The sequence below is a fragment of the Gadus chalcogrammus genome, chromosome 10, assembly GCF_026213295.1.
Source record: "Gadus chalcogrammus isolate NIFS_2021 chromosome 10, NIFS_Gcha_1.0, whole genome shotgun sequence".
Classification (NCBI taxonomy): domain Eukaryota; kingdom Metazoa; phylum Chordata; class Actinopteri; order Gadiformes; family Gadidae; genus Gadus; species Gadus chalcogrammus.
The window spans coordinates 16,018,114-16,038,901 of record NC_079421.1 but is presented as its reverse complement, the minus strand read 5'-3'; the positions used below and the strand labels follow the sequence as shown (position 1 = coordinate 16,038,901).

General features: G+C 48.4%; 1 protein-coding gene across 2 annotated transcripts in view; it reads left to right on the top strand.

The window, feature by feature from the left end:
• The window catches only part of atrx (ATRX chromatin remodeler), a 31,057-nt gene extending 12,738 nt beyond the window's left edge, over positions 1 to 18,319 (top strand). For both annotated transcript variants that reach the window (XM_056600120.1, XM_056600119.1), the window contains exons 25-34: positions 222 to 372; positions 576 to 676; positions 1,935 to 2,043; positions 2,381 to 2,558; positions 2,989 to 3,180; positions 14,658 to 14,807; positions 17,015 to 17,125; positions 17,423 to 17,518; positions 17,738 to 17,866; positions 18,038 to 18,319. In XM_056600120.1, coding sequence (XP_056456095.1) covers positions 222 to 372; positions 576 to 676; positions 1,935 to 2,043; positions 2,381 to 2,558; positions 2,989 to 3,180; positions 14,658 to 14,807; positions 17,015 to 17,125; positions 17,423 to 17,518; positions 17,738 to 17,866; positions 18,038 to 18,268 — 1,448 coding nt within the window. In that variant the 3' untranslated portion in view covers positions 18,269 to 18,319. The remainder of the gene's footprint in view (positions 1 to 221; positions 373 to 575; positions 677 to 1,934; positions 2,044 to 2,380; positions 2,559 to 2,988; positions 3,181 to 14,657; positions 14,808 to 17,014; positions 17,126 to 17,422; positions 17,519 to 17,737; positions 17,867 to 18,037) is intronic.
• The last annotated feature ends 2,469 nt before the right edge of the window (positions 18,320 to 20,788 follow it).

Sequence of the window (20,788 nt, the reverse complement as noted above, 5' to 3'; positions counted from 1 at the left end):
GTGTTACGGTGAGAGTGGGAGATGCACCAGGCAATGGTTGTTTTGGTCAATATTGGAATCATGATTATTCCAACAATTAGCATTTCTCAAGTAAGTGGGAACTTTGAAATTTCCCCCTAAAAAAAACACACAAAAATATCGTTTCAATTCGGGATTAAAATGAGATGAATTGCGCAGCCCTATGATGTTCTGACTCTCTGACCCGCCCCCCCCTCCCCCAGCCCGGCCCTCCGCATCGGGCCCAGGGAGCCCGTCTCCCGACTGGCACAAGGAGTTCGTCACCGAGGCAGACGCCGAGATCCTGGAACACTCCGGGAAGATCTCTCTCCTCTTTGAGATCCTGCGCATGGCGGAGGAGGTGGACGATAAAGTGTAAGCCGTGTTCCACAACTATCCTTTATAAAGTCATGAATGGGGAACGAGTCCGTGCACATCTAGTCTATAGGCGGTTTGTATTCTCCGCTGTTAACGTTGCTGGCTGGTTGCCTGGGCCCTTCACAGACTCGGCCTGGCGCATGCTGACTCTTATGTTTTACCCCCACTCTCTTCCCCTCCTTGCCCTGCTCCATCACCAGGCTGGTGTTCAGCCAGTCTCTGATCTCCCTGAACCTGATCGAGGACTTCCTAGAGCAGGCCGGCCGCGCCCGGGAGGAGGCCAAAGTCTCTCCATACAAAGGTAGGCCTGCTTGGGAAGCCGGGACGGCCCCCGGCTCTCAATCTCCTCTCCCGCCACGCGTCTCCCGTATTGACTACGCCCTTGAAGAGCGCAGAACCCGATGCCCCCGCGAGACCGTCCTCGTGTTCACGTCCGGCCTTGGTTCGGATAGCGGAGGATTTCCAAATATGGACGTCGGCCTTGGTTCAATAAAAATACTCCAAACCATGACGCCCATGCTCTTCTCCGCTCATGCGGATCCGGGGTTGGAAGTAAAGCAAAAAAGCATTGTAATCGGGAAAAGCCTTCGCGTGCAAAGTAACAGTTATTCCGTCTTATTTTGGATCAGTTTTCGTACCACCCTGTCCACGGGGGGGCGCCGTTGTTGTGGTTGTTTCGTCTGGGAGACGGTGCTCCGTAGTCGCCGTGAAGCGCGTTCTCCCCGGGTTCCCCGATCTCGGGGTTTCCTCGCGCTTCGCTCCAACAGTGGTGCGAACAGCGCTCCACGTTAGTTTTCACGACGTGTTAAAATCACCACGGCCTGTGTTGACTGCTGATTGATTGGAGCCCCGGGCGGGCGGTGCGCTGCGGTCGTCTGTCCTCAGGCCCATAGTTGTGGTCTCACGCCGCCGTCTTTGAACTAGGCTCAACCATGTGTGAGGTATCAAGAATGCTAACATTATTTCTTGCGGCGAAGGCTCGAGCACTTGCATATGCACAGGGCTGGGCTTTTCACACTCGGCGGGACGGTCCCACGCGCGACGTGCACTCTCGTGTACACGCCGCACTTAGTAACACAACCCAACGCACGCACGTAGCCCCTGGTGTAAGGTCATGTTTCTAATTAAGCCGTAGCAGCTGTTTTTGCTTTAATTTAAAAAAATGATTAGACCTTGACTCTTTTTTGGGGGAACTTTTTTATACCCCCCCCCCCCCCAAAAAAATGTTTGCTTAAGGGTTGGCAATTTGTAATGAAAAGATCAGAGTGCTGTAATTGGAAACATACCGAATTGTTGGTTGTGAAGGTTAGCGGGGGGGGAGCGAAGCAGCCATCTTAAACGCCAAATGTGGCCGCTTGCTCTCACACAACCACTTATGAGATCGTACACAATCCAAGGAAATTTTAAATGAGAGGGGAAAAGAAAAGCTATTCAGATGAGTAGCGTAAGATGAAGGGCATGTTGGGTTGACCGATACACCCCTTTTTATTTTATTTATTTATCTCAATCGATCACATGTGTCTGAAAGCTGCGGTGTCATCTCCCCACGTTCCCTGCAGGTGAGGGCAAGTGGTTCAGGAACATCGACTACTACCGCCTGGACGGGTCCACCAACGCACTCACCAGGAAGAAGTGGGCGGAGGACTTCAACGACCCCGCCAACATAAGGTACACCCCCACCCACAACGCAGGCGGAATGAAGCGCCGTAAACCACACGGCCCGCCATATGTATGACAACGAGCCTCAGCCCGCAATCTTAGAGGTGTTGGGTGCCACCCTTACAGTCACGTTATTTCCGTTTACTATTGCTGGCATATGACATGCTTACACATCAACGCCTCCTGCAACATGATTGGTCCAAAACATGTGAAGCGAATGAAAGAGAAACACCCCGTCAGATTTGGGCTTGTCTGCCGTCGTACTTCCGATGTTTATTCTGCTTTGTGAGACCAGTGTGATCCTTACTCTCTCTCTCCTCCTCTTCCCTCCCCTCCGGTCCCACAGAGGTCGTCTGTTCCTCATCTCCACACGGGCCGGCTCCCTGGGCATCAACCTGGTCGCCGCCAACAGGGTTATCATCTTCGACGCGTCCTGGAACCCCTCCTACGACATCCAGAGTATCTTCAGAGTGTACCGCTTCGGCCAGACCAAGACGGTCTTCGTCTACCGCTTCTTGGCCCAGGTACGACAGATGTTGTTTTTTCATTTAAACATTTATTTAACCAGATGAGGTTAAAAAAAATCTTGGGCAAGAGTGACCTGTCCCCAAGAGGGCATCACAAAGCAGGGCTTACTTGCATATAACATAGGGCTACAGAGAGACCACACGGAAAACGTAGACACGCATTCAAAGACGGCATAGTCAACCATGCAAGTCGACAGCCAGCTCGTCGGGGAGGGGGGGGGGCAGTTAGGGTTGGGCGTCTTGCTCAGGGACACCTCTACACTCAACTAGGAGGAGCCGGGTTTTGAACCAGGAACCTTCCGCTTACAAGTCAACCCTGCTCTACCTTTTTGAGCTAAACCAACCCCCTCTGTCCAGTGAATCCCGTGACGACGACCTGCAACACCCAGGTTACTCAAACCTCACATTTTTTTCCCTTCCCCCTCAGGGCACCATGGAGGAGAAGATATACGAGCGACAGGTGACCAAGCAGTCGCTGTCCTACCGCGTGGTCGACCAGCAGCAGATCGAGAGGCACTTCACCATGAACGAGCTGGCAGAGCTCTACAACTTTGAGCCGGACGTGCTCGACGACCCCACGGGGAAGAAGAGCAAAAGGGCCACGCCCGTACTGCCCAAGGTCAGTTTGTGTGTGTGTGCACGGGAAATCTGTCCATGGGGAAAGCTGCCTTTGCCTGGCTATAAACCGCACCTGCGTGCCAGACCACACTTTCTTGAAATATTTAGTACCTTTGTTTGTTTTGTTATGTTTAATTGTTTTGCCGATACATGCTGTTCTTAAGACCTTTTAAAAATAGGCAAAGGAACGGGCTAAGTACCCATTAAATGATTACATTTGTAAAAGGTAATTCCCTAACACCCACTTCTCCATTCCTGGCATCTGAATGCCATCGCAAATGCCAGCTTTCCAACATGGCATGGGGGCTGCCTTTTAACTTTGAACAGCGCTGGTGTTGAACCATGTGATTAAGCCACATCACCAGTCCAGCTCAGACCCGGCTCCTAGGCCTTTCTTCTGGCACTTCCCACGAGTCATTGTCTTTTGATTTCGCCGTTCGCCGCGCCGACACTGCCAATTCTCTCTCCCGCCTCGGTGCAGGTGCACTGTCACACTGTCACCTTCTCACCCCGACACCTCCCTCTTTTATACAAGCACATGGTTCTAAGATGAGCCATCCAAGAGCAAACAGCTGCAATTTATTCGTCGATCTTCCCTCGTTGTGTCCTCTTTCATTATTTTTCTGGAGGGGAGAAAAGGGAATTCCATGTCTGCTTCTCATGTACCTGTAGCAGTAAACACTGCTTCCTTTTAGTTCAACTGTTGGTTCTACTTTCAGTGCTGTTTTCGATTTTTGCAGAGGTCTATAAACAGAATAGATTAATGGTTCCTCGGTCTACTCAGATTTTTATCATCCCGCTGTTTTGTGTGTTTTTGTTTTTGCCTAACGGTTAACCGAGGCCTCTTGAGCACCTTAATGGAGGAGGGAAAAATGTGTTTCTCATCCACATCCTTCAAAGGTCTTGACCTTAGCACGCCCCGCCTCCCCCCACCCCCCCCACTCCTTCACGGAATCTCAGCAGGACGCCTTCCTCAACACACAGGCCATCTCAGAGCCTCTGGTCCTCTCATCCTCTGGCCTCTCTCCGCCAAACTCCGTGACCACTAGCCGTCGCCGCGGCAGGTGGCGGGCTTCCAGCTGGGAACGGCTCACCGCTTGGAAGATTGCCCCACGGAAAGATGTGTTCATTGTAGCCGCGGCTCGCTGTGCGTGATCTTTTTTTTTTTTTCACGAGCCCCGCGACATTTACGCGACACCGTATTAAAAGCGGACGGACGGAGAGGCTGACGAGCCCCGTTTAACAAGCCGGCCCGTTTTGGGCGCCGGCTTCAATGCGATGTGGCAGCGGGGGCGTGCGCTAGCATGGAAGGAATTCCGACCCTGGCTGGAATAATGGGAAGATGGTTCTGACACCCTGCAGCACCTTCGGCCAACTATGGCGCGCACACACACAGATACAGACACACACACAGGCGCGCACACACACACGGCAAGGGACAGAGGGGACCTCTGGCCCACGGACGCTCGAGACAGACGGCCTATTGATTTCTTTCTTCTATACAAGTACATTTTCAGATGCCCCTGACATCTATTTCCAGCATCTATGGCCGCCACCCAAGTCCCAACGCGGGTCAACCCTTCCATCCCCCGATGGAACGCAACACTTCCATCCCCTCGGCGGCTTCTTGTACTCCTTGTGGCCCGATGCACTCCCGCTATTGTACGCCTCATGCAGACAGAGGAGGCCTTTTTTTTTTTCGACTTCGGCATACATGGTCGTCCTCTTAATGCGGCACGCACCGATTGCCCATGGCCACGCACTCGTTCTCTGGTGTGCCCCCCCCCCTCGTCTGTCTCCGTTTGCACCCGCTCCCCCCCCCCCCACCGCGGCAGACGCCGTCCGTTTAGTAGTTCCTCCTCGTCTGAGCGCGCTCCTCCTCCCTTCATACCTTATCCCATTCCCGGGTTCTCCGCCTCCCCCTCCACCCCCCCTGCCCTCTTCAGGAACCATCTGTTAGCCTGAGTCACCGTGCCGCCTCTGAATGTTCAAAGAGAAATTGGTTGGGTTGTTTTTCTCCCATTTCAGTTTTTTTTTTTCTTCCTTTTCCCCCTCCGGTCTCTCCTGGCTGATGAAGGGTCATTATTTAAACCGCCGTTTTTAAAGATGTCCTCCTGCTCTTCAGAGAAACTAATTGGAGACAAAAAGGAAGCAGACCCATTTCCACTCCCCCTCCCTATCCCCCCCCCCCCCGCACAACCCACCTAATGAGAAAGAGGGTCTCCACCGTCCAGGCAGGAGAATCTACCTCTGGCTTACAAATGATATGCAGTGCGACTCCACCACCTACTTTTTTCTTGTTTGGATATTGGACACTTTCACCGAGATCCGACCTCCAATAAAGCAAGGTGTGGTGCTTAGATATTTTTTTAACATGATTCAACCTCCCCGGTCCCTGGAGGTTGAATCATGTTTTCCTGTTGTCATCCCATCTAGTGATGGTTACAAGACCAATATAATATAAAATGTCCAGGCAAAAAAAAACTGCTCAAGAGTTTGATAAGATTATCATTGGCATCCGACTTCAATAAAATCATAACGACATTAAGCAATGGTTGTCCCATGTTCTAAAAAAGAAGAGGGTACTTCTTTGTAGTCTTCCTTAAAATTTCGCTGGTACTACTAGACTCTTGTGTTGAATGTTGAGGGCACCGGTAGAAAGGTTAGTCTGGAGGGTAGCCAGCCCCCGTCTCGTTCCCCTCCACGCAGCAGAAGTAACGGGCAGTGTCCTCCCCTGTTCGTCCCGGTGACCTCCCTGGCCCTCCCCACACACTCACTAGTAGCCACAATAATAACTTGTCCCGGAATGGAACGGCGGCCCTGTTTATTGTCCTTGCTCAGTCCTCTGTGACTCACAGGATTTTTGTTTCTTTTGTTAACTGAGTGACAGCCCCGTCGAGCCCTTGGCCCGTTCTTGCTTTGCTCCAGCGGGTGTAAAGGCAACATGGTCCCCATGGGCTGGTCCCCCACCAATCGGGGGCCCTCTGCCGCCCAGTGACTGAAGGGCCCCGCTGCCTCCGCGGAGCTGTTCAGAGCAGAGCAGCGGGGCCCGTGTGTATCGTTTTGCGTGCAGCTGTGTGGCGGGGTAGTTGTGACTGGGTTTAGGTATTACAAATATCTGTGGCTCTTGCATTCCTGCCGTCGGGACTGCACCCCCTGTCTGTTGCTATGGTTAAGGCACCTGTGCGTCAAACGGGGTTTCCCTGAAGGCACAGCCTCCTGGGGGTATTAAAAAAAGGAAGGTTTTGTAAAGGCACCTCTTTCAGTGCAGGTCTTTTGCCGGACAAAAGAAAAGCATACAGAGAACAATATAAAGAGCAGTGGGACAAGGGAGAAGGCCTCTTAATTTCCTGCTCCAAACTCTGCTGCTTTTCTCTTTACCTACCGTTTGTCCCCGTTTTGTCTTTGTCACTTTTGACTGCTTGCCTTTACATCTAAATCTTTGTACAATGCCAGTGTTCCCTTTTATCCCCTCCCCTCCCCCCCCCCCTCCTACTCCCTGTAATGCTTTTCCGTCACCTAAGTGGGTTTAGTATTGGGGTAATGAGAGGAATATAGTGAAAATCTTGAATACACCTGGGTATCATTTTGTAAAACATTCTCTCCACTTTAGAAGCAGGACTTTGTGTTTACATGGTGTAGAGACTTTTCAACCACTCCCCACCTTTGCTTGAAGCAGGGCAAGTAATGCATGGGGTGGGGGGGGGGGGGGGGGGGGGGGGGTTGGTTGGTTATGTTTAAATGCATCAGAGCTTTTCCAGTTAGTCGCCATCTAAAGTTTGATGGCGTGGTCTGTGTGTTCGCATGCCAGGTTGTAAAGCCCACAACGTGAGGCCAACTTCTACAGTGACTCGCTCGTTTTCATCATGGTCGACGTGTTGGTGGGGGGGCGGCCAACATTCAGAAATGGTTTACATCAGAGTGCTGGCAGGACGGCCGTTCATGTATGGATAGACGAATGTTGCTTAAGGAACACAGAAAGGGTTCTCGATGGATGGGGTTTAAAGGATTGTGCTGAGCCAACGTATTCAGCGTCCTTTTAGACGAGCGGGCGGATTGTGAAATACTTGATCAATCCTCTTTTAAAAGATGATTTACCCCTTTTCACATTTTTCCTCTTCCTTTTTTAACCCATTTGTGCGTTTTTGCATCGATGTGACTCTTGAATAAACAGATTTGAGTAGACTTTTTATTTTTGTTCGTTTTTTTGGTTTTAAGAAGAATAACTTGAGACTTGTAGGCCCAGTTGAAAGAGGCATTGAGGTTTGCTTATTCAGCAATTAGTTGTCAGAATTGAATTTAATAACAAAAATAAAGTCAATCTAAACACTATTTTAATTTTTTTTCAAAATACTCTGACACAATAGTCACGTTTCCATCTTAAAGGTGAAGCGAATCTTTAGGAAGTTTGCAAAAAAGAAATTCGAATTAGGTGCGTTTCCATCAAGTGGTTGGAGCAGAAAACTACATACATTCCAGGGCTTGTCGTATCCTTTTGATAACATCCTCTCGTAGGTCCTGATATATAGTGTAATTGAGTTGTTTTCCATTTAAATTAGCTGTAATGTTTTTTTCTTTGATGAGAGCAAGGAAAATGTTTACCTCTTCAGTAGTCAACAAGTATCTATTATTCACATTGGCAATCTGTTCGATGGACGTATTTAAAGGATACAACATATTTATTATTTGAAATTCGTTCGCCTTTATACCACAGATACTCCAGGGTCTATATAGCATATAACCACATTGTCTGATTACAGTTTAATTAAACAATTTACCAGCTCTCGTTTTGAGGACTATTCACCGCGTTTTGTTTCAATGGGAATCGCGACGGTCTATACTTTCAACATAAAGTGTACATATTTATAATTTGAAATTTGCCCCAGCCTTTATACCACAGATACTATAGGGTCTAAAGCATATAACCGTGTTTTCTGATTACAGTTTAATGCATTTCCCACAATTTACCAGCTCTCGTTTTGAAGGCTGAACAATTTGACTGGAATTACTTAGTAGGAGTCCATATATCAGGGATTAATGGACACGGTTACTACGAGATCGATGTAAACAATCACCGAACCTAAAAAGCTCAGAAGCTCACCAGTATATATACAGCGAGAAAGTCGGGCGAGTATGGCTAAAGGAGGTCACAGAAGACCTAGTCTACTTGAAAGTTGATATAGTGCCAAGTCAGTCTTAATAGCACCCATCTTAAGGCCTGGGTATTGGTATCAAAGACAGGAGTGATGCAGACAGCAGGCTGTTCGTGTATAGCAGGGCCAGGACGCTCCTGTAGTCATGCAGTAGCAATATTGTGGAAGGTACTACAACACCACATATTATGTGCCATGACAACTAAGACCTTTTGGTGACCATTTGGTGAAATATAGGATTTTGAGACACTAGCTAAAAGACTACTTAAGGTTGTATCATCGATTCTAGGCCGAAACATAGATGACCACATTCATCTGATCTTCCTCACGATCCATTAGCTGCCCGCCCTATAAGCAGGCCATCAAAAAAACGCGTCTCTGTAGGCAGCCTATACTCCGAGATCGTACACAAAAACAAATGGTACTACCAACCACTCAAAACCAAAATAATAGTATTCCAACCAATCACCGACAAGGGGTGGGTGTTGTGGGGTTTTGCGCTGCATTCATGATATTTTTTGCTGGATGCATGAAACACTGAAAGAAGAAGCGAGCTGGCTCTGATGGTTTGGGATCTCGCTTCAAATGCCAACAGAAGTGACGTAAACAAATATCGCTGATACAACCTTTAAAGCATAGAAGTCGGTTTTAGCATGTGATAAGCACATGTGAAACCATTCCATTCCTTGTAGGTTGAGAATGCAGTCAGGCAAGGTGTGACGGGGACAGCATGTACTGATGTGCAAAGGAAGTGGAATACTGGTGCGAAGAAGAATGTTGGTCTGGTAAAGGCAAAGCATATTAATTTTAGGCGCCACAGACGCCAGGAGACATATCCCCATCCATCAAGGCGAGAACAAAACAATTCAACACCCTCTCCCAGATTCTTCAGAAACCATGAGGATTTCAAAACACACATCAACTCCTCAATAATGGCTCCACTCTATCAGCTTCAAACTAATGGTATTATCCAGCTTGCTTACAGAGCAGATGTAGAACACAGCACAAGGCCAAACAAAGATTTGGAATTAAGAATTGAGAACCATACTGCTCAAAGCACACGTCTGACATGTAGGAAGTGTTCAGTGTTTTACCAATCCTACATTGCTTTGTCCCCCAATGAAATATCTACATTGGAAACAAACACAAAGACCCAGAGTAGGTAACGGGTGTGGCATGATGCTGGGAGACTGCGTCTCACTGCAAGCACAGTGAAACAACTCCCCAAACGACTAGGGCTGGCCCCAATTATTAGAATATTCGAATACTCGTTCGGAAAATTAGTATTCAAAGCTTAAATCAGTAATCAGAGCTTCGTTTTTTTTTTTTGTTTTTTTTTCACGTACGTGACGTTACCAGAGCGAGGGAGGCAAACTATAAGCGTCAGCGACACCAAGCAGTGAAGCGAGAGAGGTGGAGGAAGAATAGATATCCTGTTTCCCTTTACTTTATAACACAACATTAGCGGGATCTCTGGGGGAAAAGTAATACTTAAAACCTTAGCTTAGTTGTTTGTTTACGTTCGCTGTACAGCGCCGCGCCACTCAACTGTGACTGGCTTGCTGCAGAGTGTGAGCGTCTTGGGAATACCCGGTCAATATAATGGATATAATATGGACACATAAGACAATCAATATTCGGTATTTATTGTACAAATTCCCTGAAAAGATGCACGTTCCAGGATGAATTGAAAAGCTCCCGTAAGGGCTGAGATGGCAGAGAACAGCTGATTTGGAACGGAGCAATAGCTGTTCGCTTTCACGGGGAAAAACTAAGAAACTTCAACCTACTTAGGCCTACTAATTAACGTTCAAAAGCTATTAAATCTTCAACAAAATATGCAGATACTGTCTAAATCGGTTCCAGGGAGTATATAGGGATTATTAATGTTGTTTTTGATGGTGTTTTTTTCTGGAACGAGTATTCGAATATTCGCTCGGAAAAACCAACGAGTATTCGAAGCCTGAAAAATGGCATTCGGGCCAGCCCTACAAACGACACACCACAGATCCCCAAAAAAGTCTTAATGAGCACGTGTACCCCACCTTCACCGGGAACACAGCCACGAAATATGGCTCTGAAAATGAAGTAGGGTCAACACACTCCTTGAGAGGGCATGCTGTGCACAACAAAGGACTTGTGGTGCATCCTGACCACCCCTGGTTGGCAGCCAGTCCAGATAGGATTCTTGACGGGACAAAACTTTTTGAGATCAAGTGCCCCTTCAAGAGTCCGAAGTCTCTTGAAGAATTTCTTACCCGGCCAAACAGTGAAATCAAAATCTTGGATGATGGAAAGTACCTAGTTTTGCCAAATGGAAGGGCTGGATACTACCTTCAGGTAAGCAGGGTTGTTTTAATAGCAAGAAATACTATCTGCATTAGCCTATTGCACTAGATAAACAATATAATGTGAACTAATATTTAGGGATGTCCGATATTGGCTTTTTTGCCGATATCCGATATGCGATATTGTCCAACTCTAAATTTTCGATTCCGATATCAGCCGATACCGATGTCGATATTTGGGTTATTTTTCCTGAAACCTAATTTAGGTAACATTACATATCTCCTGTTGTGGAATTAACACAACATGCTTAATGTTATTGTGATGCCCCACTGGATGCATTCTTGAATGCAACAAGGCTTTCCAAATGTTAACATTGTCTGTGCAAAATAAGAAAAATACTTCAACTTAATTTAAGGGAAAAGTGCCATGTTTATTTTTTTATTTTTTTTCAAAAAAAATCTGATACCGATATTACATTTTTATGCTAATATCGGGCCGATAATATCGGTGGGCCGATAATATCGGACATCTCTACTAATATTCATTATTTGTTGCCAATTGAATATTGGCAACATTGTATTTTCAATTATTTTAGACACAAGTGGCTATGATGTGCCTTGGTCTACAGAGCTGCAAACTGGTTATCTGGACACAAAAGGAACATTTAGAATTGGAAATTCCTTTTGACAAAGATCACACTGACAAACAAGTAGAGCAACTAAAAAAAAAAAAAATCTTTTACATATGCTTCCCAGGTTGACTGATGATTTTGGAGAAAATAAACGACATCTCTGCCCCAAGTACCTCGAATAGTATTGTAATTAACCAACATATCAGTTGGCAATAAGTTTCACTCTGTGAGATGCTAACATAACAAAAAAATGGTTCAAATACATTTGACGTATAAATAAAACGTAATATATAGATGTATAAATAAATTGTTATTGTGTTACTATTTACATTTGTAGTATAAATAAAAAGAAATGGAAATTCAGAGGTTTTAAGTTCAGGTTCTTCAGCCAATTTCTTTTAGCCTCTTCATCATGGGGCAGTCGATGGAAGCTGTACCATTTCGGGCACGAACACTCGGCTTTCTTCCTCGGCTTGTGGTCAAAACACTCAGATTTCAACTAATTATTTAGATTTGTCCGGTTGTTAGTACACCCTCGAACGGCACACGTTGTGCCCGAACTTTTTAAAGCCATTTTATTCAGTGACAAAGCGGGTGATGTGATTAGCCTGCCAGCTGATCAGATAAATACAGCTGAGGCGTGACGCGTAGTTGGTGACCAGAAGTGTGGCCCACAAACTTTTCCCCAGTAACCGCCCCAGGAAACTTCTGGAAATCGGAAAGACGTTGTCAGTCCTGTGTGTTCAATGGTCGCTACGTCACAGCTGTTTCGAAAAGTGTTTTTCCATCTCCCATTTTACACAAAAAACACCTCAAGCGAGCGGAAAAACATTTTTGCAAATTAGAGGATTTTTATGCGAATTGTGGTGTTTCCATCAGCGTTCTCACACTTCTACCTTTACGCCCAATAACATGCACATAGTGATGCCGAGTACCAAAATCCCCAGTTTTTCCACTCAAAGACATTCCCCCAAAAAAACGCACTCCGCCTTTGACTGCGGTAATTCGCCTCTTCTCATCTCTAAGCATCTGCCCACCCAGAGTCTCGTTCCTTCTCTTCCTGTCTCACTCTTTCCCTAGCCCTCTCTCCGCAGTAAAACGATAGGCTTTCTCTGCTGGCTCCTTGGGATTGACAATGGCTCAGGTCCGATTACCTAGCATCATTAGTGCTGGGTCAGAACACACATGTACACACACGCACAAACAACGCAGGGAGGACGGGAGATCGACCGGACCACCCCAGAGTCGTTGCTAGTGGGGATTACTATGGCATCCCAGAATGCACTTGGCTCCTGGAGGGGAGCGTCTGTTCTGTTTGACCTGCAGTTCCTTTGGCCTATTATGAGGCGTAGGCTATAAGGGCTCCTATTTCATGCCATCAAATTTAACCAAATGAATTAAACATTTTGGGTGGGGGGGGGTGTTTGTCCACGAGTGAGAAAATCAATCATTGCGTATAAGATTTATCTTGTTTCCCCCCCCCTCCCCAACCAGCTGTCACCCCATGGGACTGCATTCCACAATGCTAAGGAGTAACAAGTTATTCAAAATATGTAAATTGTGCAACAAATCCAGAACATTTTGGGAAGAAAGGAAAAAACAACAATCCGAACTCAAACCTCTTCAACCGAGCTTGAAGTCGCACTGCAGTGGAGAACATTCAGGCTGCAGAGATCCCCCCCCCCTCAATGGGGTCTTCTGTGCTTTTATGTTGTAATTCATGGGTGGAGGTGGGGGCTACCGAGGGCCCCCCCCCTCCCCCCTCCTCCTGGGTGTTTAGGGGTGGGCCGTTTCTGTCCCGACGGCGCTCCTCATCGCCACATGTTCCTGCTTCTCCGTACATCACATTCAGATGCTCCGGGTCTCCGGGGGCCCCGGCTGCATGCGTCTGCTCTCGTGTCTTAGCGTGGAATGACCAAAGAAGCCCCCCCCCCTCCCCCTCCTCTCTCTCTGTTCGCTCCTACCTGTATCATTCGTCTCATCTTTCTCTGGCTGCGGCTGCTCGGGGGCCCTAAAACGCGGGGGCCCCTGTGTGGTCCGCAAGTGGCCCTCTTCTCTCCTCTCTCCGAGGGATCCGGTTTCGCCCAGTCTGGGGTGGCTGTTTATTTTCTGTTTATGCAATGGCTGGTTCGGCAATCACTGCTTAATTTCTCGTGTGTGTGTGTGTGTGTGTGTGTGTGTGTGTGTGTGTGTGTGTGTGTGTGTGTGTGTGTGTGTGTGTGTGTGTGTGTGTGTGTGTGTGTGTGTGTGTGTGTGTGTGTGTGTGTGTGTGTGTGTGTGTGTGTGTGTGTGTGTGTTCTCTCCCCTGTAACCCGGATGACGTCTGTGATTAATTCTGTTTGTGGCAGCGAACCCGTTGTCACTGGTGAGATGGAGAGCCAAAGGAAGGCATGGGGAGGGTGGGTGGGGGGGGGCGATCAAAGGCACTGCAGAGGGGAGCGAGGGGGGGGTCGTAAATAGCCCTACGTACAGGAGACCGCTGCTACGGTGTCGTTCCAGATTGCAGGGTTCCATTTTAATGTAAGACAAGCAAACATGAGCTGTTGAAGAGTAATTAATACCATGTTTGTCTGACCAGGGGCCGGTCTCTGCACTCAGTTTTCGTTTTTTCTTTTTCTTTTACCCTTCTTTCAGTTTCTAAACTCAGGTATTGTTTTCCATAACAGTGTTGTCATGGAAACCACGATTACGTTAAGCCATATGAACGCCACCATTTTTCTGTGAGGGAAAGAAAGGTCTTTGAGTCTGTCTTTTGCTGAACCCATCGCAACACTTTTGTACCACACTGCTTTTTTAATACATCTGTTCCAATAGAGAGGAAAAGGCAGTTTTGAAAGGTTTTTGGGTTTATGGGTAATTCGGTGTAATTGATCTGGATTCTAAGTGACTGGCTCTGAATTTTAGAGCAAAATGTTTATTTGGGAGTAAGCATGGGTTAGGAAACTTGCTCAAGGTTTCTTACAGGTAGACTACGAACATTGACAAACGGCCGATACTCGGTTCCGGGTTCAAATCCCAAAAGCCCTTACCAAGGAGCAACTCTTCACTAGTCGAAAACAATCCCCTCCAGGACCACTAATGGCTTGCGTAGTGCTTAACCCGTACAGGGCGACGGGGCGGCAGTAGCTCAAGATGTAGAGTGGGTTGGCTGGTAACCGCATGGTTGCTAGTTCAAACCCCCGGCTCCACCTAGCCGAGTGTCAAGGTGTCCCTGAGCAACCCTAACTGCTCCCGACTTGCTGGCTGTCCCCTGGCATGGTTGACTCCGCCGTCGGTGTGGGAATGTGTGCAGTGGATGAATGTGCAATTTTGGGAAGCACTTTGGATGTAAGCGCTGTATAAATGCAGTCCATTTACTACGTACCACTGACCATGGCGTCTCTCTCGGCCTCCCTCCCTCTGTAGGACCCTGTCCTGGCTGAACTGCTGCACAGCTTCAAGAACCACCTGGTGGGCTACCACGAGCACGACTCCCTGCTGGACCACAAGGAGTCGGAGGCCCTCAGCGAGGAGGACCGCAAGGCCGCCTGGACCGAGTACGAGGCTGAGAAGAAGGTGAGCACGGAGCTCGGGGGTGGTTGGGTACTGCCCTAGAATCCTCACTGGCCCCATGATACGATATGACCACTTTTATGGGCCGATACAATGTTGTTGTTTTTTAGTTTTGGGAATCTGTAGGAATGACTAATACGATATCACTTATATTTATTTATTTGTGTGATTTTATCTTTTGCGATCAACGGTCCTTCAGTGGGACCCGTTTTTTTTCAGATGAAAGCAGACGAGCAGAACATGGTTAATGCGATATCCACTATAGACCAATACGCTGTTGTAGCACCATTGATGTCATTGATTTCAACTAAGATTGCAATGATGTTTCTGGCCCTCTTCATGTTTCCTTCTTACTCTCTATTGGCCGTTGAGTTTTTATCAGCACTCCGACGCAAGTCTGTACAAACATAATTGCAGACATTTGTCTTTATGTTGACACCTTAGCCTCTACCATGTGTTGATGTTGTTCCCCTGTCTAATCGATGCCCTTTGACGCAATAATCTGAAATCAAGCGGAGGCAAGATATGAACGGCTAAAGCAAAGCGGGCTTTAGGTTTAGTTGTTTTTTTATTCGTCAACCATCAAAAACCTGAATTATACGCAGCGTTACGAAAAATATGGGGAGGGGGAGGGAGAGAGAGGGGGGGAAGAGAGGGAGAGAGGGGGACGGAGATGGAGGAGACAAGGAGTTGGAGGAGAGTGGCTGTGAGGGGAGCCCCCACCCCCACCCTCCTCCTTCTGTAATCCTAGAGCCTAATTCACCCTAATGATTATTTTTCCTGCTCGCTCTCTCTTGAGTCACAAGCAAAAGTTTTCTCTCCTTTTCTTGCGTCGCCCCCGACCCCCTGCTGTTTCTCAGCTGTAGTGTGAGCAGAGGCTGTCGTATCACAGGCAAAACAAGAGTCACGAGGTTGGAATAGAGAAGGTGGGAGGTGTAGGCGCTGTACTGAATAACAGAGGTCAAGTAGGAACGTGAAACAACAGATTAGAGCCCGACCGATATATCGGTCATCCACCGATATTGACTTATTTCCGTCTGTATCGGTATATTTTCTTCACAAATTATGTTGATTTATAAACTAAATTGTCTTTTTTTAAATCCTCTTCAGTGGTGAATAAACATCTCAGGATATCACAATATGCATATCGAATAATGACCGATCTATATTTTGAATATCGGCGATGCATCAATATAATTGTTCACTACCTTAATCGGTATCTGCATCGGCCCCTAAAATCCAGCGTCGATCGGGCTCTACATCGGAGATAAGCGGCTGGGACCTTTGTGCCTACCGCTTAAATCACGGTGGTCACTGTCACGATTTACTACTCTTCCATCTTCAAAAGTCGGTTAGAGTTTGTGAGCTTAACCTCCACCCTACCATCAGCAAATGGGCAACATGGCTATCAAAATGAATTAGCCATGTTAATTTTCTGACCCCAGAATACACTATTTTCAACAAGATGGAGACCTCTACAACCCCTTGAAACGGGAACAGGTCTGCGCGTCCTTTATTGTAAAAGTGATGCAAGGACTATCTGATGATGACCATCTGATCACATCAGAGTAGGTGGGGCGTACCATGTCCCTCCAGTAAGCAGCAGAAATGTTCTGACGTGGCGTTCTGTTTACCCTCACACACCTGCCCTTAGACCCAGCCCCAAATATCCCATGTCCCCTTTCGACACACTCGGACACACTCACACGCACACAGACAGACCGGATGGGCAGATTACAGGGCAGGAGCCTCGTCAGAGCCCAGAGGCTATATTATACACTGGCCCCCTGCTGGCCTTTACTAGAGTGAGGCTAGTTTCTTCCAAGTAGGCTACAGTACAGTGCGTCAATGCACAAGAAGCCCTTCTGCCACCAGTCGAAGGAAGGCTTTGTTTTGTTTATTTTCTAGCGGGAGGGGGGGGGGGGGCTGTATCTGGTCCTGAAATGGTTTCACAACGCAAACGAGCTCCCTCAAGTTACAGCAAGACCACGCTTGACTCTGGTAGCCTGGATGCTGCACCCCGCGAACACCACCTTCCCTCTGTCAATCACTCACCATGGCATTCCTATGCCGCGGCCGTGTCGCTGGTGGCTCTAAACGCCCTCCCTCGCGCGGCATGAACTTATCCTGCTCTTTTGCCTGGTTGTGGGACGCCATCTCTCCCTCGGCCCCCTTCTCACGTCTCCGTCTCCCCCCCCCCCCCTGCTCAGGGTCTCTCCATGAGGACCAACAACCCAGCGGGCTACGGGATGGATATGGGCGCCAACTACTTCCCCTTCAACGTGGCGACGCTGGCCAACATGAGCAACCAGCAGCTGGAGGTGAGTAATGAGTCTCTCTCGCTCTCGCTCTCTCTCTCTCTCATTCCCCCCCCCCCCCCCCAACACTAAGGAGCCTCACATTCCAGAGGCTGCTAATTGTGGGAGCGGTCATCTAGCCTAGCCAGTGGTAACAGTTGGTAGCCGCCTCGGCTCTGCCAGCTGCTGTTGATTCGGGGGGGCGGGGGGGGGCTGGTTGTGGGGTTTCCTATAGTAGTAGAAAAGGTGTGCCTGTCAATGCGATCCATGTTTTGAGAGCCTCCTCTGTCGTCTTCCTTCCTCCCTCGGTCGTGTTCCCAGGACCTCATCAACCAAGGCCGGCAGAAGGTGATGGAGGCCACCAACTCGCTGAAGACACTACAGCGGGAATCGCTGGAGGACATCATCGCCCGAGTGGTGAGTTTGGTTCCGTCGGTCCGTTACCGTCGGTGCCCAAGGATCGCCGGCGTCAGACAGACGGACTTAGGAAAGGGACTCTTTCTGTCGCGGCATGCTCGGGTGTGCTCATCCAACCCCCCCCCCCCCCCCGGTCATGCGCCGGTTGGTTGAGGCAGGACCACGGCGTTGTGGGGGTCTGTGGTCTGACGCCCTGTGGGTGATCCCTGCTCTCCACAGTGGCAGGACAACCCCGCCCTGACGGAGAGCCAGGTGCAGTCCATGGCCCTGGGCCAGCAGACCAGCGTGGAGATGGAGCTGAAGCGACGCGAGGCCGTCTACAGAGACGTCCTCAGCAAGCAGCAGACGGTAAGGCCCCCCCCCCCCCCCCCCCCCCCCCCCCCGACCTTGTTTAGAAAAACTCCACATTTACCTATATTGTCCCCGTCCTTTCTAATGCATTCACAACAAAGTCCCAATGAAAGCCGACCACTAAGCTCCTCTCCCCCCCCCCCTCCCTCCCTCCTGCCCCGTGTGCAGCTGATGATGTACGTGCAGAAGGTGATCAGCAACCGCAAGGTGCGGGAGCAGCAGATGGCCATGGCCGCCAACCAGGCCACCTACATGAACCAGCTGGCCCAGCTGCAGAACGGCATGATGGGAAACTCCAACCTCAGCCAAATGGACCTGCTGGGGCTCTACCAGCAGCTCCACGGCATGCCCCAGCACCAGAACATGGGCAAGAACCCCGGGCCCTCCAAGGGCTTGTAGTGGTCGACCCCCACCGATCCCCGGACTTTCCCACCCACCCCCATCCCACCCCCCCCCATGTGCTCCCAGAAACATCCCCCCCCAACGGCCCTCCCCCCCAGACGTCTTGATCGCCGCGGCTCGGCCGGGACCCGTGTCACGGAGAAACCACTATGACCCGAGCTGCTGCGACGTGGTCTCCATGAAGAGCGTCCCGTCTGGCTCCGGGTGGTGGAGAGGGTGGCGCGCGCTCGAGGCCGGCCGCTGGCCCCCCCGTTGCCCCCTACAGAGGAGCAGACTCTGCTCCTCAATCTCTCCCTCCCTCCCTCCCTCCCTCCCTCCCTCTTCCTCTCTCCCCTCCACTCCAATCTCCCCCTCCCTCGTCCAGTTCCCAGACACTGGGGGTAGGCCGGGACGATTTTCAGTGTACAAAGACACGTGTGGACTGGGTTGTATTAGAAAATTTCTGCAGAAATGATGTATATACTGCCTTAATGTTCCACTTCTATATTCTTCATTTTTTCCATGTATTTAAGAAAAAAAAAACGATTTAGTCCAAAATGCTTTCAGGCATTGCATTTTCCCCCTTTTAAACGAGGGCTTGTGATTATTTACACTCAGTTGTTTTTTATACAGTTTTAAATGGCTAACTAAATCAGTGTGGGACCAGAGTTGTTGCAGACCGGATCCATTTTATCCCCTTATAGATTCCATTACCAATAACTTGCTAGAAGAATGCTATTGGTGCTGCGAATTTTTGCTCTCAGGAGATAAAACGACAAAAAAAAAAAACTCAAAGTAGAAAAAAAAATGTTACGGCCTTATAACCATTTCCTAAAATATTCTGTAAAAGAATGAAGTTTGAGAGGATGGAAAAATCTTTTTTAAATTGCGCTTCTCGGCATTTACATTAGTTGTTGCTGAACATTGTAACGGAATGCTTGTGTCGTTTCCAAACTGCCTGCCAGTTCCTGTTAACGTTTTCGTAACATCCTCTTCGTCGTCAAGTGTTAGCATTAGCGCTGTGCGTCCTGTTCATTGTTTCTGTTGCACTTGTGTTGCGCCTAAAGCTAGGATGGAAGGACTCGTCCTCACATAGCACCTTTCGGTTTGCCAAGCTGTCGGACACTACTCTGCTCTCTCCCCCTTCCCCCCCCCCCTCCACCCTGTCTTGGTAACAAAAGTATCTCAAAGTGAATTGAAACCATGCCGTTCAGACCGAGGCTTCCCTATGTACGTCAAAGCAGGAGCTGTGGATCCCAGTGACGAGCCTGGCTGAGCCAGACGCCAAGGATATGTGAGGAGGAGGACTCTCTGGTCAGACCCCGGCGCCCACACTACCTTTTTCCAGCTTGCCGGCCTACTTGTCTCCCGATACTTATTCCTGGTGTAGCTGTTAAGATGAGGCATACATGGATTTGTTCGTAGGGGAGCGTTGGCTCCTGTTATTGCACAAAGTGTATTTCATCTAGATTGAAATCTAGACTTTCTTTTTCTGCCCTTAAGAATGTTATGTTAGCAAATACACCAACATGATTTGTCATTAATCTGTTCTGCTATTATCTTGATAAGTATTTAATATAACATTTAATAAAGTGACCAAAAGGATGTCCACCTCCCACGCTTGTGTGTTTTTTTAGTAATTGTATGAGGTTTTAAGCCATGACATTTACTATCATCCAAAGCGTTTCATCCTCCCCGTCCTCTAACCTTATCACTACCGTTAACGGTGTTAACGGTTAACAGTGTCTTCTGTCTAGATGGCAGATAGAAATGCTTGGGATGATAATGCACATTTCTCTGAAAATGAGAGGCATTTAATACATTTCGGGAACTGAGCTCCTTTGTCCCAACTGTCGTCGTCCTCTTCAATCTTTCATTGAACCACCCCACCTCTCTCCCTTTCTCTCTCTGTATTGTTTTCATTTCTCAGACTGCCGGGGTTTTCCCCCCGCATGTCTTTGGACTTTTCCATTGCAGGCCCTCGGGGGAGCCTATGCTCACAGCTTACAGATATCTTCCAGTGAAGAAACATTACAACTATTGCAGATGTTGAAACGTTGATCCCATACCCTCTTAGCCCAGGATTACCACCACCACTCCAGGTCTTGCTGCACATTCATGCTAGCTAGCACACAAGTAGCGTGCAGCTGTTTCTGTCCATTGTCATACCAAAACACAAAGCCCTGTGACATAGTCCCCGCGCTATAACTTCAACCAACCAAACCATCGCCGCCACTAAATCCGCACTGATGTGTAAAGTCAATTACGGCTTGAGATCCAGTTGCATGAGGAATCCGGTTTTCTAGGTTGGATCGAGGCTTAGGAAAAGCTGCGTGGAGCCCTGAGAGGGCCTCTACAATTTGACTTAGTCAAGGGTTTATGAAGCGGATTTCCATGATATTGTACAGCTCTCAGGAAGATGCATTCGATCTGCCCTATCCCTCTATACCACGTGTTTTCAAAATTATGTTGGGCATATTATGTCTGCATTTTTGGGCAAAATGTCGGGGCAGGTTTGTTCTGATGACATTTAAGCGT